Raw genomic sequence first — 16447 nt, forward strand, 5'->3', positions numbered from 1 at the left:
TTACAATCAAAGGTGGACTAAGGCAGGACCTGGGTGACCTAAGTCAAAGTTGAGGCAGAAAGGGAAAGGAAGAGATGTGTTTGGTTGCCAGCATGCAGGTTAGAACATGAAGCAAAATACAGTGCTGAGTAGGCTGGCAGCATTTTGGAAACAGGGAGAAGATCTCTCTGGAGAGTAATGGTTGCTGAGGGAAAGAGCAAAGGACTCAAAGGCTAGAGAAGGGGGGAAAGAACTTTCAAGGAGAGGAAAGATTCTTTCAGAGGGGCAAGTTTTGGGAGGAGAACATTATGCAGCCATTATTTAACAACTAGCTGCACTGTGTTATCTTGATTGGAGATGTATCCTCACCTCCAAGCTGAGGCACAAACTCAAAGTTCAGTGATGCTGAGATCCAAGACTCCTGAATAGGGGATGGGACAGTACTGAAGCATGGTCTGGATCTACATAACCCCATTCAGATGGTGATCAGGCAAGGACCATTTACGATTTTATGCTCTCCTCTACCTTGCCTCTCCTGCACACTTGCAGAGGTCCCAGAGCATAGGAATACTGATTGTAAGTGCACCACACATCTAGTATTGCACAGAACAAGCAGACACTCTTCTTGGGATGCTGCTAATCCATTCTGTTCTGCTCCACTTACTTTCATCTTAAAATAGCATTTGCTCCCCTGTGAATTCGTCCTCTAATTCACAGAGATATTCTGATTTCTGTTGCTCAGATTAATGTGCCTTCTCAAAGTGGTTCTCCTTTTACGGATAGCTCTGTGTTCATATCACAGAGGGAACTGCCCTGTGTGAACACAAGGGCTAAAAGGCCAGGCTGAAACTTCACAGCTCTGTGACCATCTCTAATGTTAGGGACTGTTCACCAGTCACCATTCCTTAGCTTTCCTCTCTGTGACATGGGCCTGATGCCATCTGTCTCCTTTAGAAAGCACTTTTGGATGCACAGATGAGAGGGAGGGCAGAAGAGGTAGCTGGTATTGCTGTCCCACCACCAAACATACACACACACACTTGCCCTATATCACATTGAGGGGAAAGAGGTAGAGGCATCTCCTGTTAGCTGTGAGCAGGCCTTGAGGCCTCTGGCACCTCCAAGCAAAGGAGCGGAAAGGCAGGCCCACTTACTTTGAGATGTTAATGATGAGACTTCTGTTTTGATAGTTTCTATCACAGCTTCACCTGGGGATCCCTTCTCACCCCGTGGACCTTTTTCAGGAAAAAAAAAGAGAAAGTGAATTATGTAACTGAGAGAGGATGACATTTTGTACCCACTCCTCACCTCCCTGACAACAGGTTCAGACTTTGCTTATGTGAACTGGGAACATGAACTCAGTCCCTGGCTCTGAGGGACACTGTATTAAAATGTAGAAATTACTGCACAATTTGCTCTAACAGGATCATAGAAAGCCAGCTAAGAAAGGTTCATAGGAGTCAGCTCTGTTCAGGCCCTTCCAAACAGCTGTCTGTCCAATTGGCAGTGGTTTCACAGTGACATTATTCCCAATTTGGTTCTAGTTTATTCTCCCACCTTTCAAAATGGCAGAAAGCATCCAGCTGGGCTATACCCCCTACCACAGAAAGGCAACTGCACTTGAGAAATGCCTTAGAAATACCAGCCTCCAGGAAAACATAAGAAAAAAAGAGATTTGCAGCATCCACATCATGCTGGCTCTTACCACCCTCCCTTCTTCCCCTGGGAAAGAAAAAAGAATAGAAATTCTGTACAAGATTAATTAAGCCAAATAGTGCAGCAAAATTAACTGAAGGGAAGAAATCTGCAAACAAAAGGGAGAGGGATTGTGCCAAGGGCTGAGAGAATTAGAAACAAGGGAAAATTAATTAATTCAGTTCTCTTAAGAAACAGAATCAGAGCTGATGGAGAATGGTACCTTGTTGTCCAGGGAGACCAGCTGGTCCAACAGGACCTGGTTTCAAAGGAAAAAAAACAGATTGCATTAGATTTTTCTGGTTGTATTTTACAGTAGCAGGAAAGAATCAATAGGTCTTTTATAAGAACTGAGTTTCAAATAATGTATTTGTCTGCACAAGTAAATGGAATTGCTACGGGGTATGAATTCATCAATGTCCCATGTATTACTTGAAGCTCCGGAGAAGAGACTTGTTTTCCATCATGTGGCAATTAAAGTGCTTAGTGCCTCTTAGACTGGGGAAATAACCAGAAAGTCACTGACCACAGTAGAAATGCAATAGGCCTAATCCTCCTCTCTCATTCCCTGCTGCAAATTGAGGCTAGCTCTACCAAACCAGCTCCAGGATTAGCTCCAGCTATACAGCTGGGAGAGGCACAGAAGTGCCATGAGAACCAGCGCTCAGGAACTCTGCTGCCCCACACCAGCGTGCTGGAGGGCAGTGTCTGACCTGGGACAGAGGAGGCTGAGGACAAGCTCATGCATAGCCAGACTCTGTGTGTGTGTGTGTGTGTGTGTGAAAGATTTGCAGATGCTCACGTGGGATTTCTGCTGTCTTGAGTTCAAAGCTAAGACTGGAAAACAAGCACTTCCTGATTTCATTAACAGTGCCAGGAAAGGGATTAGACACAAGTCTGCTTTCCTGAGAGGCAAAAGAGCTTGATTCTGCTCACTGGATTTGAACTTATCACTACTTTGTACTCATCAGGTCAAAGGACAACAACAGTGTTCCCAGTTTCTTCATCTTCTCAGCCCTCCCTTCTGTCCTTCCCCCCTGTGATCATATCCCATTTCTTCCTTGAGGCTGCTGCTTTCCTAAGTCAACCTGAGATATTGGTCTTTCTGCAGGGAAGGGTGAGGACCATGAGTCCTGCCTGAGCAATCTTGCCTCCCAGACAGGGCAGCCTGGCAGAGACAATAAACATCACACATTAAATTACGGACTGGATGCACAGCAATGTAAGCTGCCTGCAAAAACCACAGCAGAGGAGCAGCTTCCTCACCTGGAACACCTGGGGGTCCAGTGGGGCCGGCTGGGCCTGGGGGACCTGGTGGGCCTGGCAGAGCAATAGTTGATGAGCCCTCTGGAATACAAAAACATACACTTGCACACATACACATATATACACACATCCAGCAAATGTGTAACAAATCTTTCCTTAAGGAATCACACATCTATAGCGTTATGTATTCTCCCAGCACAGGGAGCCCCAGTACAGGTCTGACAGTCGAGATGAATTTAGGAGGCATAACAAAAAACAGAAAATCCTTCAAAAGCAGAAGTGTTTGAACTCTCACGGCACTACATACCAGCACTTATGACTTTTCCTGGAGCTCCAGGTTCTCCTAAGAAAACAAAGAGACAAAAGATGCATTTCTTTTGGGGGGAAGATTTGTCACTAGCTCAATGACATTGTCTTCTTAAACATGATTTCTGTTCTGTTTGCCCTTGATCTCCTGTCTAAGAAGTCACAGCACTAGAAGGTCATGAGGGAAGCAACAGAGCTCAGCTAATCCAGAGATATCCTCCGATCAGCTTTCCAAGCACTACCTCTGCCAGCATAGGCAATAGGCCTAGGTTTATCCGAGGCAGGCACGCAGCTCCCATTGCAGTCACCAGGCATCATACTCATATGCTCAGGACAGAACCAGGTTTGCTAAGGTTGTCTCAGTGGAGAACTGTCATGCTGCGTGCCTCAGCAGATGCCCTGCCTTTTGTATATGCTCAGGGAGGCCTTGGCTACAGTCTCTTTCTCAAACCTTCCCTTCCTAAAGCCACTAGATGCCACTGTTGATTCAGGGACTGGTCAGCAGAGCAGCTATCCTCCCTAAAATGAAGTCTTAGAAAGAAAATGAGTATTAGAAAGGAAACAAAACTCACCTTTAGCCCCTGGCCGGCCTGGACTGCCTGGAAGTCCTGATATGAGGTAGATGAACAATTTAAAATGGTTAGTACAAATATTATTTGCTCTGTTTTTTCCAGGTACCCTAATTGAGTTTCACTTGTGGGTTTATAGAAGGAGCTCCCTACTCATGACCCTGGCTTTCAGCATTTATAAGCAGGTCCCTGACAGCAAGTGGAGGAATTCACAGTGGACTGTACACTGAGCTGGTAGTGTCCCTGGGCATAGTTAAGGCCTTCCTTTCTCCCACTGCTCCCTGGATGACAGCACTGCTTCCTAGATTTACCTATAGCTTCTTCCAGGTACTGCTCCCTGTCCTGAGGCTCCTGGATAAATTCCCTGGTGACTTGCCCCCCAAACCACCTTTGCTTGCAGACATCACATCCTCTGTTTTAACCTCTATTGCTACATCCTCTCCCCTCTGTTTCTGCTGCTGCTTAGAAGGACTTTTCAGTGATGCACAGGGAACTGAAACATGTTATTTGTTGCAAACTATGTTTTGGAGAGAGGCAAATTTTCAACATTCCAAGGCCCTGCATTTCTCAAAAACTACACACCAACCACAAAACCTGTCTCAAAAGCCAAAGAAGATGCAGAAAACTTGGAATATCACTTTGGAAGCCCTGAGCAGCACCAAGGGAAAATTACAAGGGTTTTCTGAGCCCATATCAAGTGTGTCATTAATGAACTGGAACATGGTGGAAAAGCCTACCTGGTGGTCCTTGGGGTCCTGTGAGACCTGGTAGAAAAAGGCAAAAATTTTAAGTTGTCTAAACAAATTTCAGGTGGGGAAAGGATAGCAGGTAGAAAAAGATTGCATTTACTGGAAATTATAGCACACGGTCCACAAGTGATGTAAATTGGCCTAGCACCTAGTATGTAAACTGAACATTGGCTCATAGCAGCTATGTTCTTGTTTGCAGTGTATACAATCCTGAGATCACAAAGGGTCTAGATTCCCTGTGTGTTTTCCTTTCATCACCATCTTACAGTACAGAGATCCTCTGCCAGCCTTAACTTCAAATTAAGACTGGAAATCGTTGACAGACATCTGTGTTCCTGACTGAGCAAAAAGTATTTTTGTTCTCTGTATGCTTTTACCTGGCTGTCCTGCATCTCCAGAGGGTCCTGGGGGACCTCGGGCTCCTGGCATTCCCACAAAACCTGGTTCACCTAGGGATATAATCACCATTAACAAGCCAGAAGTCACTGACTTACAATCTACCAATCCATTCAAGCTTGGCCACCAGCTGTCCCGCAGTACTTTCTACCTATTGTATCCTCATAGGCAACTGGCCATTTTCAGCAGCAGTGTCTGGCAGGTGATCATCAATGACAAAAGAGTTCTGTAGTTAGAAGAACTCTGTCACAAGTTTACAGCCAGCTCCATTGTATGTCTCAGTTCCATGCTTACATGGTTGACTCTACAGCTCTTCTGAGGCAGCAAGATCCCAGAACATGAACCTGCTGCCAACTTCTCCCACCCCTTTTACAAATCAACCTCCTGCCAAATCAGAAAGTACCTGCAGTTCTATCATCTCAAAGGAATCCCTTACCTTTTTCACCTGGCTGTCCATCACGGCCAGCTTGTCCTGTCCAAAGAAAAGAGATTGTTAGGGACTGCTGAAATAGTACCACACTTGCCCTGTCCTCCTGCTAAGTGAGGTACAACCTTAAACACAAGAGGGTGGCTTTTCATCATATTGCATCTGAAAGAAACCTTGGCTGCAGTTACTGAAGATCCAGAAAACATTCACTTGAAACTTAACTGTAGGACATCTTATCTGAGTATACAGACTAATCTTATCTATGTAGAGAAAAGACCTAGGATCACAACCAGTATGATTCCACTCCCACATTGTTTCCTTGTCTGTGCTTATAGAAATACACTCTGGGTGGAAATGACATTGTCCCACATATAAACACAGCTGTTTTCTGTTACCCACCTACAGGTCCTTTAGCCCCTGGCTGTCCTGGAAGACCAGGCATTCCTCTTGAGCCTTGTTCACCTGTAGCAAAATGGTATGAAAACGAATCAAACAAATCTTGGCGAAGATACAATTTATCACTGTCAGCAATATTTGGTGCTTTGCAATTGAAAAACAACATTGACAGGATGTTCAGGCTTCATGATTTGTGACTGTCTCTGGGCATTAGAAAAGCTCTAGTGACAGGAACACAGGGCACATGAGGAAGAATTTCCCTAAAGCTAAATACAAAGATTGCTACCAAGATTACTGGAATCAAGAATGGGATCTAGTTGTTTAAAAATTGGGTGCAAAAATAAAATTCCTATAACCAATAACATCATTATACTTTTTTTCAGAAGGCTAACTGGGATTGGCTGGGCTATACTGTTATTTGAAAACTCAAACAATGCACATGTATATTAGATAGGCTGTTACTCCAGGAAAACAATCCACTGACCTGTCATTCCACGAGAACCCTTCTCACCCTGATCACCTGTGGTACAAAAAAAGGGAATGATTCTGTAAGATTGCTTCATTGTATTGTAAAATGTTTCCATCAGAGAAAATAAAGTCTGCTTTCTGACAAAAGCACAGAAGAAAAAGCCAAAGAAGGATAGGGTTAATACCCATGGACAGTATCCATATCTAAAGAAATCTAAAGAAAATATCCACAAAAGATATCTAACTGATCAACATACCTTTGGGTCCAGGGGCTCCAGCGGCTCCTTTCTCACCTGAAAGATATGTGGATGATTGAAGAATACTAATAACAAGTCAGAATTGAAAGGAATTTCATGCATCAAGAAAAATCATAGTGGAAATACAGACACTCTGATATCAGACAAACTCAAACTGGCAATTCCTTTCCTTCAATACAGCTCCATCCATCCAACCATGTTTCCTCACCTAGCCTGCTCTGTTACCTCTGTGTCTCTTGTATTTCTCAATATTTTCTTGCAATCACTGACTAAGTAAGTTTAGTTCCTCCTTCCCTCTCCTCAGTCTTATGCTTTTCTTTGTCCCTAGCATCAAAATGCTACATGCTCAGACCAAGTCTGCTACTCAGAGCAGTGCTAGAAAAGCACATCAGCTAGTGCTGCTGTAATTGCTGAGGGGAAGAGAAGCTCACCTTTAGCACCTGGGAGACCTGCTTCTCCTCTAAATCCTTGTAGGCCGGGAGGACCTGCAGAAAAATGAGATGGGGGGTTTAATTCATCTCACTCACCATTATGCATCACTGAAGAGGAAAAACTATGAGAAGCTGTCACTCTGTTTTTGTTTTCTCTAGTCTCTAGATGCCATAGCAAAGGAATGCAGCACTCACCTGGAGGACCTTGTGGGCCTGGAGAACCCATCAGACCTGTGAATAAGGAACATGGATTTTCTTTCAGTAACACCACAATTAGAAAATTAACAAATCTCTTTTGGTTTGCCCAATAGCATCCACAACCCAACAGGTGTTTAGCAGATTGGAATTCCCCCAGCTACTGGAAGAATTTGCATCAGTGGCATCATCAAAACCAGGACAACAAATCTACACAACTTAGTCTTGTGACATAGAGGAAGTTGTTTTCCCTAAAGTAAGGTAATGAGACTCAAGTCTTCCATCTTGGCTGAGACGCTGGGATCTGTGCTTCAAGTGGGACTCATTTGTTTATAGTGCAATTTTTATTGCAGTTACATGGATTGTACAGCTGTAATTCTGTTAGAAGCCTGTTAGGGATATGCAGTTTACCTTATTATTTCTGAAAGCAGAGTAAAAACAGCTGGAAACTTCACATATCTTAAAGATTGATGTTTTGAGAAACTTCCCTGCCAATCCCCATTCTCACTAAAAATCTCCAAGAATTTATTGCTCTAAAGTTATGTGTACCTACCAAAGTAAATTTTATCTAAAACGAGGACCATTAGTTCACTTTTCTGATTACTGCAGTGCAACACCAGTGAAGCAGGAAGGCTGGAGTTCTCATTTACTCCTAACCAGTCTGCTAGGCTCTCTCTGTCCATCTTCATATTTACCTTTAAGGCCAGCAGAACCTGGAGGACCAGGTGGCCCTGGAGGACCTGGCTCACCAACAACACCTAGAATGCAGAATAAGAGCATGAATAGATACTGTAGAATACAATTGCGATTGCATTTTTCCATTATCCCATCTCCTGTTATTCTTTCTTTGGCAAGTGTCATGAAAAATCTGCTGGTCAGTTCAAACCACCCAAATAAGCGTGCATTGTCCAAGAAAAAAATTGCATCTCACTGGGCTTTGGGGTGAGCAAGACAAATCCCCCAGCTTTGGTGACTTGGATAACAGGGAAGAAGATGACCTTGATACTAAGTGCTTTTGGTTCTGCCACATTGAAACCTGACTGTGAGACCTGGCAAACCAAAACAACCCTTGTTTACCCATTGTAAGTTTGACAAAAAAAATCCCTTAGGCCAGATTTGTCTGTGCTGGGAAATGTCTGAAATGAAATCTGGATTTGATTAATCAAATCAAATTCTATCACTGACGTGTTTTATAAATTGGGACCAAACTCTAGCTTTTGTCCATCTCTGCTTTATGCAAGAATGGGACACTTAGTTCCTACCTCTGTCCCCTTTTTCTCCAAATCCAGGTGGTCCAGGCTCCCCTCGAGGCCCTGGTAGCCCTTCTCGACCTCTTTGTCCCATGGGACCTTCCATGCCAGGATCACCTAGAGGAAACAAATGCCTTGTAAAAAAAGGTGTCTTTATGGGAGGCCTTGGACAAGAGGATCCATGGCCACCTCCATGGGGAAGGCAATGATCACACCAACCTGGTGTCTGTATTCCCATGCCATGTGTCAATCAGTTGTGAGAGACTAACAGCATTGATACAGATGCTTACCCATGCTGCCTTTCTGTCCTTTTGGTCCTTCTGGTCCTTGGTGCCCATTTGGACCAGGAATGCCTGGAAAGAAAAACAGAGCAAATGTTCAAAGCCCTTCTCTGTGTACCATGAAAGAATAACATGCAAATTAGGGGAACCTGAAGCCTGGAGGGATTCATTAGCTCGGGTAAAGAATATATTACTTGGAAGGTGGGTACTTGAACAGGGATCTCTTTAGAAAAATACAATACAGGCAAGAGCACAAGAAAGTTGGGCCAAGTACTCATGCAGCTGTGGGACTCTTTCAAAGGTAGGCTGGGATCTTCACAACCCCAAATTAGCCATGTTAAACTAAGTGGAAGTCAGGCTGAGGCCTTGCTTGTAACCAAGTCCCTGACCTGTGTCTGTAGCTCCGCACTAAGGTATTGATCAAGTGACTTAGTCTATGCTAAATATTGACTCCTTAGATAACCAACTTGAGCTAGGTTTGCAGTGCAAAATCTGTTCCTGCCTACAGTAATGTCACTAAATGTCCTCCCTCAAAGGGGAATTGTACTACTGCCCACCTGGGACACCAGGAAGTCCTCGCTCTCCTGTAGAGAGAAAGAAATAGACAGTCAGTAGGGAATAGGTCTTCCCTGTTTGTCACTTTGGCCGATCCTCACCCCCCATAAAAAGAAGTTTATGTTCCTGGCATGTTTACAAGTTCTACCATCTCCAGCAATGACACATTGGCCCCCTTGTATTTACGCAATGGATTGAATCATTCATACCACATAAAATCCTCTGACGCACTCTGTGATTAAAACAGGTAGAGCTTGGCTTCAGGAATGACTTTCATCCAGGTGAAAGAAGTTTCTAGATTCAAAGTGAGATCTGTTACCTCTTCTACTGTGAACTCTAAAATTGTCTTTGCCCAGAAGAAGAGTAAAAATCCCAGTCATCACAACAATATCTGAACTACAGAATGCATCAGCTTCTGTATCTAACTTCTGCAGTAACAATAATCCATTTGCTATGCAGGCCCTACGGCAGGCTGCCAATCTATCTGCTAAAGCAGGTAACTCCAGACTCACCTCTGGGACCTTGCATTCCCATGTCGCCTGAGAAAAGAGAAAAATAAAAAGATCAAGAGAGACCCTGGGGGTATTTCCAATGATTACTCATTCATTTTGTTTTTCTAGTTACTCTCCCACCTTCAATGAAACATGAAGGAGTTTTGGGTGAATAGGGACATTTCATACTTGAATAGTGCAGGATCAGGCTCATCCCACTAGTGGCAAACAGGATCTGGCCTTTCACACTGGCTCAGTGCAAGATTGGGCCTCCTGTATTAGTTCTGCATGGGATTCAGGTCCTCTACAATTTAAGCAGCAAACTAGCTTTACACTCTAGCAGAACTAGAGAAGTGATTGTTCCTCCATACTCAGCACTGGTGAGGCCACACCTCAAATACTGTGTTAGTTTTGGGCCCCTCACTATGAGAAAGACATGGAGGTGCTGGGGCGTTTCCAAAGAAGGGTAATGAAGTTGGTCATGGGTCTAAACTACAAGTCTTATGAGGAGTGGCTGAGGGAAGTAGGGTTGTTTAGCCTGCAGAAAAGGAGGCTGAGGGGAGACCTTATCGCTCTCCAACTACCTGAAAGGAGGTTGTAGCGAAGTGGGCGTTGGTCTCTTCTCCCAAGCAGCAAGCAATAGGACAAGAGGAAATGGCCTCAAATTGCAGCAGGGGAGGTTTAGATTGGATATTAGGAAAAATTTCTTCACCAAAAGGGTTGTCAAGCATTGGAACAGGTTGCCCGGGGAAGTGGTTAAGTCACCATCCCTGGAGGTATTTAAAAGACGTGTAGATGTGGCACTTAAGGACATGGTTTAGTGGTGGACATGGCAGTACTAGGTTAGACTAGGTTGGACTCGATGATCTTAAAGGTTCTTTCCAACCTAAATGATTCTATGATTCTTTTTGTTCAAGTATACACCAGCTTTATCTTTCTCACTGCCAATTGCCCCTTGTGGCAACATCCACCCCAAACTTGTGCATTGCCAGAGCCAAGAAATAGGACAGGGGAAGAGAAGGACTATATGGTTGTACCTTTCGCACCAGGTTCTCCTCTCTCCCCTCGGAAGTAGCCTGTAACAGGAAGTGAAGGGGCTGTTAGACTGCATTTCACAACGAAATAGCTACTCACTTCACATACAAGGATCCTTCTATTTGGATTTTGAGGCTGCAGACAGCACAGGCTATCAAGCACAGCATGGCTTTTTAAGTATAGTTTCCTAAAATTTGCTTTCTCAAATCCATGAAAATTCTGAGGCTGGGAGAATGTAGGCTCTTTTGTTCTTAACCTATTTCCATCATCTGCTAAACAGAAGTAAGTCATCTTTCCTTTGCTAACAAAAGTAACATGAGAAATAAGTTGTGGGTTCATTTTTCTGTGTAGTTCTTTCAAAACTGAAAACTCACTTGCTACAGCAAACATGATACATCCTGGCACAGGATGGCATGTCCACAACTTCCTTTCTTCTCCCTTTTCTGCTAGCTTTAAGGGATGTACCATCAGTGTGAGTGGCAGCACTCTGAGCTCCAGCACAGCCTGTCTTTGAGGACAGGTGAGGGCACTATTTTTGACAGACTTCATTGCACTCTAAAAGTTCTGGTCTTTAGGCCCTTGGGCAAGCAAATCCTCCCACTCCCCTTTAAATAATCTGGCCTCATGCAGCATCACAGACATTGACTCTGCTTACCTCGTTCTATTTCCTTGTTCAGTCTGCTCTTCACCATCAACCAGACTGACTCTTCATTTTCATAAGGGAAGGTTGAGGAGGGTGAAATACCATGAAGGAAGTCTACTCTTGAAACATCCTTTTCTATTTTTGAATTCCCTTGGTTAATTGTCAGGAGGCCACCATTGATTTTTTCGAGGTTTTCCACACGAGATTTCAGCTTTCTCACTTCTTCCGCTGGAAGGTTAAAGTGAAATGCTAGGGAACATGCTGCCACAGATGCATGCCTGAAATATGTACTTCTAATAGCAGGGACAAGGCAACACTGTGACAGATGATAGCTATGGCCACTGAGTTTTGCAGGACTGTTCTTTGTATCTTTTTTTCTAGCAGGGATATCTGGAGTTTAAATTCGTTAGTCTCTGAGAAGTAAGACCTCAGATCTCAATAGTTTTCTTATCCTACTCACCCCAAGACTATATAACCCCTCATCAAAAGTTTATATCTCTTGTCCATTCTTTCTGTCCATTTGTAATATCTTAGTGGCAGTCACCATCAAGCTGAATATGCTCGTCCTCAGTTCTCTGGATTGATATCTCTGGTACTTGGCCTCTTTGCAAGCTTACACCCTCTGTTTGTCTTTCTATCCCATTCAATGTTTTGTTCCTCAGTTATTTCTTACCCAGAGCAATGAGTCCAAAAAGCAGTCCAAGGAGAAGCAACCAGGCCAGAAGCAGACCCAGGAGCCATTTCCACCAGCTACAGCAGGAACCACAGGGACACCAGGATGGTGCTGATCCAATTGCACCCCCCGCATCACCATTTCGTATTTCTGGAAAAGGGAAGGGTCAGCGTCCTGGTTAATGAAGAGTTCCTTGACTTCAGAGTCAAGAATCTCTTAGAATAAGCACACCAAGGTCTGATCCATTATACAAAGTGCTATGGAGAAAAATCTTTACACCCCACTCTGCATGTGGTGGGTGTAATTCTAGTCCCTGTGGAAGCTGGGAACAGCATTCCCAATGGGAATTCCAACAGGGGCCAACAGTCAGTGCATTTTAAAATAACAGCTGAAAAACGTGATCCCCTTGGGTTCAACTTTTTGTACAGTTTTGAGCCATAAATGACAGCAATAGCCAGCATGATCTGTCTGAGCCCTCTCCTCTCCATACATCTGTCCTGGTAGCAGGATGCAGTTGTACCGTCAGCTATCTGATTTTCTCCAGCAATAAAAAAATACCCCAAGCGCCCACCCATCCACAATCAAATCACTGGTACCAATTTCTCTGGCATGTGGTCTGCTCATTACAGACAGAATAGACTCCTAAACATTCCCTCCCTCTGATGTCATTGCAGAGAGATCACTCATGTCACTCAAGAATGATTGCTTTTTTGTATATTGTACTTTGGTGCTTCTTCCATGGAAAGTCTGAACTGCATCACTTACCTGCATAAGTTGCTTTGTCCCTTGTTGGCACAGATTTCAGTCCTCCTGTTTTAACAGCAGTAAAAGAGGCTTTAGCAGTCTTTTTATGCATGATTAAACTTAGAATGTGGGCTTGAAAGGGGAAGGTAGTAATGGAGGTGGAAGGAGAAAGTTCTATTGCATTTCCACAGGGAAAAACTCCTACCATTTGCATCTGATTTTAGGCCAGTATCTGTAGCATAAGAGGAAGAAAACCCCTGCTTCTCTTTCTTCAGGGTGTCTTCTACAAAGGATCCTGAACAGGAACCAAATATAATTAAAAACATTACACCAGAAGTTCAACGAGGCCTATCTTCTTTCATTGGCAAAAGGCATATTTTTTATTGGGAAGACACGATAGCTCTGCCTGTTTAAACCAGATCTAGTTTTTTGCTTTCAAAGCTCCTGAGCTTTGTGAAATATTCCAAGGCACACTCTGGAGCTTCAAATGCAAAAGCTAGACCTAGATCGCAGCTGGCATGGTTAAAGGCTAACTGCCTGCCAGAGCTTCTTGTTTGGCTTACAGAGCTTTGAGTCAGGTGTGGTGTCCTGAACTCTGTACTCCCCCTATGATCAGTCTCCATTTCTCTGCCCTCAGCATATCCACATGTCCTGAAGAGAAGAAGTTACCTCCATTAAGCCCAGTGGTAGAGGCACTAAAGACTTTGCCACTGTCCTTTGTCATGATCAAGAGCTCCATCTCCTTCTTTGCTGGGGCATTCTCCTTCTCCAGCAGCAGGAACTTGCAGTCTTTGCGTAGAATGTCATCTCCCTGGGAGCTCAGAATGGTTCCCCCTGGAATATTGGTAAAGGAAGGGGAAGAGGAGGAGATGAGTGTGGGCCACTGAGTCATAACTATAAGCCACAACACTTCTATTCATTAAAATAGGTAGTTCCATTGTGATTGGTGTTGCCACTACTATAAACACCCAGTAAGGGACACACTGGTTACTGAAGCTAAGAGGAGAGCTGTGCATGTCATTAGATTTCTTTAGAAATGTGTATTTCACTAGCAGGGGAGCAACTGCTACCAGAAATAGCATCTGGAATTCAATCACATACAGAAATTACTTGCTCAATGACTTCTTCACTTCTCAAACACACTTAGTATAGAATCATAGAAACTCAGTCTGAGAGAGACAGTCAAGGGTCATCAGAGCCAGCACAGCTCAAGCTGAGGAGCACCTTTAGCAGATCTACTCCGTAGAGCACAAAGCACACCATATCCTTGGGAGCCAGGCACAGTTATGATGCATTGAACTGTAGCTTACTGAGGTTTGGCACAGATCAAACAAGGCTCAAAAACATTGGTGTGGTCACCTTTCTGCCATTAGGTAGTATCAAGTATGCCTGGAATGGTGTACAAACTTGAATTTGCACACAAATTGACAAAACATTGAAAATCAAGATAACCAGAATGGTATTAATCCATTACTCTAACACAAACCTGGAGCAAACCTGTATTAGAAATGTTATCATAACTTCTGTGGTTTTTACATCTATTTTTAAGCCTCATCTTTGGGAGTCCTTGGATTACAAAAGAAACTTGGCTTCCCTTACACAAAAAATAAAAGACTAATTTATAGCTCTCAAAGCTGCAGAAAAAAGCTGGAAAAGATGAATCCCAACCATTCAAGGACAAAAGACCAGTAGAAATACCTCAACTTTTCTCATTAAAAAAAAAAATCTGATCATGTATAAGTCAATTCCTTGAGTTTTGAGTGGTTGAGGCTGGTACTACTACAATACAATGTTTAAGAGCAACCTTGCAAATGTTTTGGTTCCAAGTGAAGCAAAATTTCACACATGTGATCTTCTATCCAGTTACCTGCCTGTTGAGCAGAAATAGCTGCAATTAAATCATTCAAGTTACCACAGAGTGGGGGAGATCTGAATCAGACCAGCTCATTTGTTCATTCTTAGCTTCTGGCTCATTTGCTTTCTTTTCAGAAAGGTACTGGTAGAAGACTTGGCTAGTGGTCATGCTCCTGAGGAGCCAGGTGTTAGTGTCACTCAGCTGGCTGAGTATCTAACTTGTTTTTATCATGATATGCTTGTACAAGACCATGCCTGAACATCTGTGAATGACACACTCACCTGCTGAGGCAGACACACCAGTACTTGCCATGGTGTTACTCTGAGAAGTGTTCTTCATCCCATATGCTGCAATGAAGAAATTTGAGAATGAAAGAGACGAAGGATAACAAGGTATCTACACACACCAACCTTGGGCTGCACACCATTTCAAAAATCTTCTCTCATTCAGGACAACTCAAACAAGCAAGGGCTTCCCCAGCAAGCAACTCTCTAGTGCTTCCATAGGCAATGGGAGCTGTTCCTGCACATGCAAAGCAGAGGAAATGTTCCTCAACATCCCCTCATACCACACTGCTTCACAGAAGATGGTAATGAAGGAGCCTCTGTCAATATGAACTTTCCAGTCACTATAGAAAAGGTGGGACAAGGCAGCACACATTGGTGGCCCTCACACTTTCTCTAGGCTTAAATTGCTGCTGACCTGCGGAGGCTGCAGTAGCATTCTGGGTCAGGGTTGAAGAGCTTGGAGACAGGTTGTTTTGAACTCCAAACACTGCAAAGAAAAACATTGCAATGGGCATTATAAAAGTCCTGCAGTGCAGGTGGTATTCTGGCTAAAAACAGAACAAAACCAATGACAATAATGATGACTTCTCCCAAGAAATTTTGCCAGCTAGCTGGAGGCATCACAGGCCTAAGCATTTCTTTTCAAAGATCTTCTTTACAAACTGTCTTTTCCTTAGATCATTTTGCTGTATAAGTTATTGTTGGCCCAGGACAATAATGGTGACCATTTTAAAACATTATCTCAAGCTAAACTGCAAGGCCATTCTCATGGCTGCATGGACATTTCTGCAGGCGGGGCACTTGGGGAAAAAAGCTAAATTCAGAAAACTGGTTTGGACTGACTACAGGAAATTTAAAGAGACAACTGCACACAGTGTGTGTCAAAGTACTGTCCAAAGAGAAGCAAACAGCTTGGAAGCTGGCACCTTTGGCACCAGAATCAGTGTGGCAATATTAATGCAGTGTACAGACTGCTCTCATACACCCTGCACAGTCAGAGACCCTGCATGATGGCACTGTGCTGTGTAGGCATAGTGTGTGTGACTGAAAGGAAGAGAAGTGGTTTAGTGACATTGAAGAGAGTCTGACAGAAGCCATGAGCCAGGTGAAGCAAAGGGAAATTACAAGGAAAACTGACAGAGGAGCAGTGGGCCTTTATGGATTAGGACACATAAGTTTATTTTTTAAGGCATTACCCTGATTTGTTCTAGGCAAGAAACAGGCTGGCCTAACAGGTGTCTTTCAAAAGACAAATTATTCTCCTTGCAAAATCTCTTGTTTTCCCTGCCTCCTAGACAAAAATAGTCAGGACCTGACACCAGCTATACAGGGCCGGCTCAGAATAAATCCACTGTAACCAAAAATTAACTGGGATGTGCAGAGAAGCTGCTGACACTGAGATGAGGAACAGAAGCGAAACTGTGTGATATAGTATTATTTCATGGTACATGTCTGCCAGGACTGTGGTGCTGTGAAAGTGTGAAGGGAAGAAGAGAAAA

At 43.6% G+C, this 16447-nt stretch overlaps 1 protein-coding gene across 1 annotated transcript in view; it reads right to left on the reverse strand.

Annotated features, from left to right (window-relative positions):
• COL17A1 (collagen type XVII alpha 1 chain) overlaps positions 1-16447 on the reverse strand; it is a 43036-nt gene that overhangs the window by 12390 nt on the left and 14199 nt on the right. The window contains 26 exon segments of the mRNA XM_069796918.1: positions 1134-1214; positions 1898-1933; positions 2941-3021; positions 3248-3283; positions 3819-3854; positions 4553-4579; positions 4942-5013; positions 5397-5432; positions 5787-5849; positions 6268-6303; positions 6509-6544; positions 6940-6993; positions 7135-7170; positions 7830-7892; positions 8397-8501; positions 8675-8737; positions 9223-9249; positions 9733-9759; positions 10749-10787; positions 11402-11617; positions 12063-12212; positions 12828-12872; positions 13012-13101; positions 13476-13640; positions 14943-15008; positions 15364-15435. Coding sequence (XP_069653019.1) covers positions 1134-1214; positions 1898-1933; positions 2941-3021; positions 3248-3283; positions 3819-3854; positions 4553-4579; positions 4942-5013; positions 5397-5432; positions 5787-5849; positions 6268-6303; positions 6509-6544; positions 6940-6993; positions 7135-7170; positions 7830-7892; positions 8397-8501; positions 8675-8737; positions 9223-9249; positions 9733-9759; positions 10749-10787; positions 11402-11617; positions 12063-12212; positions 12828-12872; positions 13012-13101; positions 13476-13640; positions 14943-15008; positions 15364-15435 — 1758 coding nt within the window.

This window comes from Haliaeetus albicilla, chromosome 11 (assembly GCF_947461875.1).
Source record: "Haliaeetus albicilla chromosome 11, bHalAlb1.1, whole genome shotgun sequence".
NCBI classification, from domain to species: Eukaryota; Metazoa; Chordata; class Aves; order Accipitriformes; family Accipitridae; genus Haliaeetus; species Haliaeetus albicilla.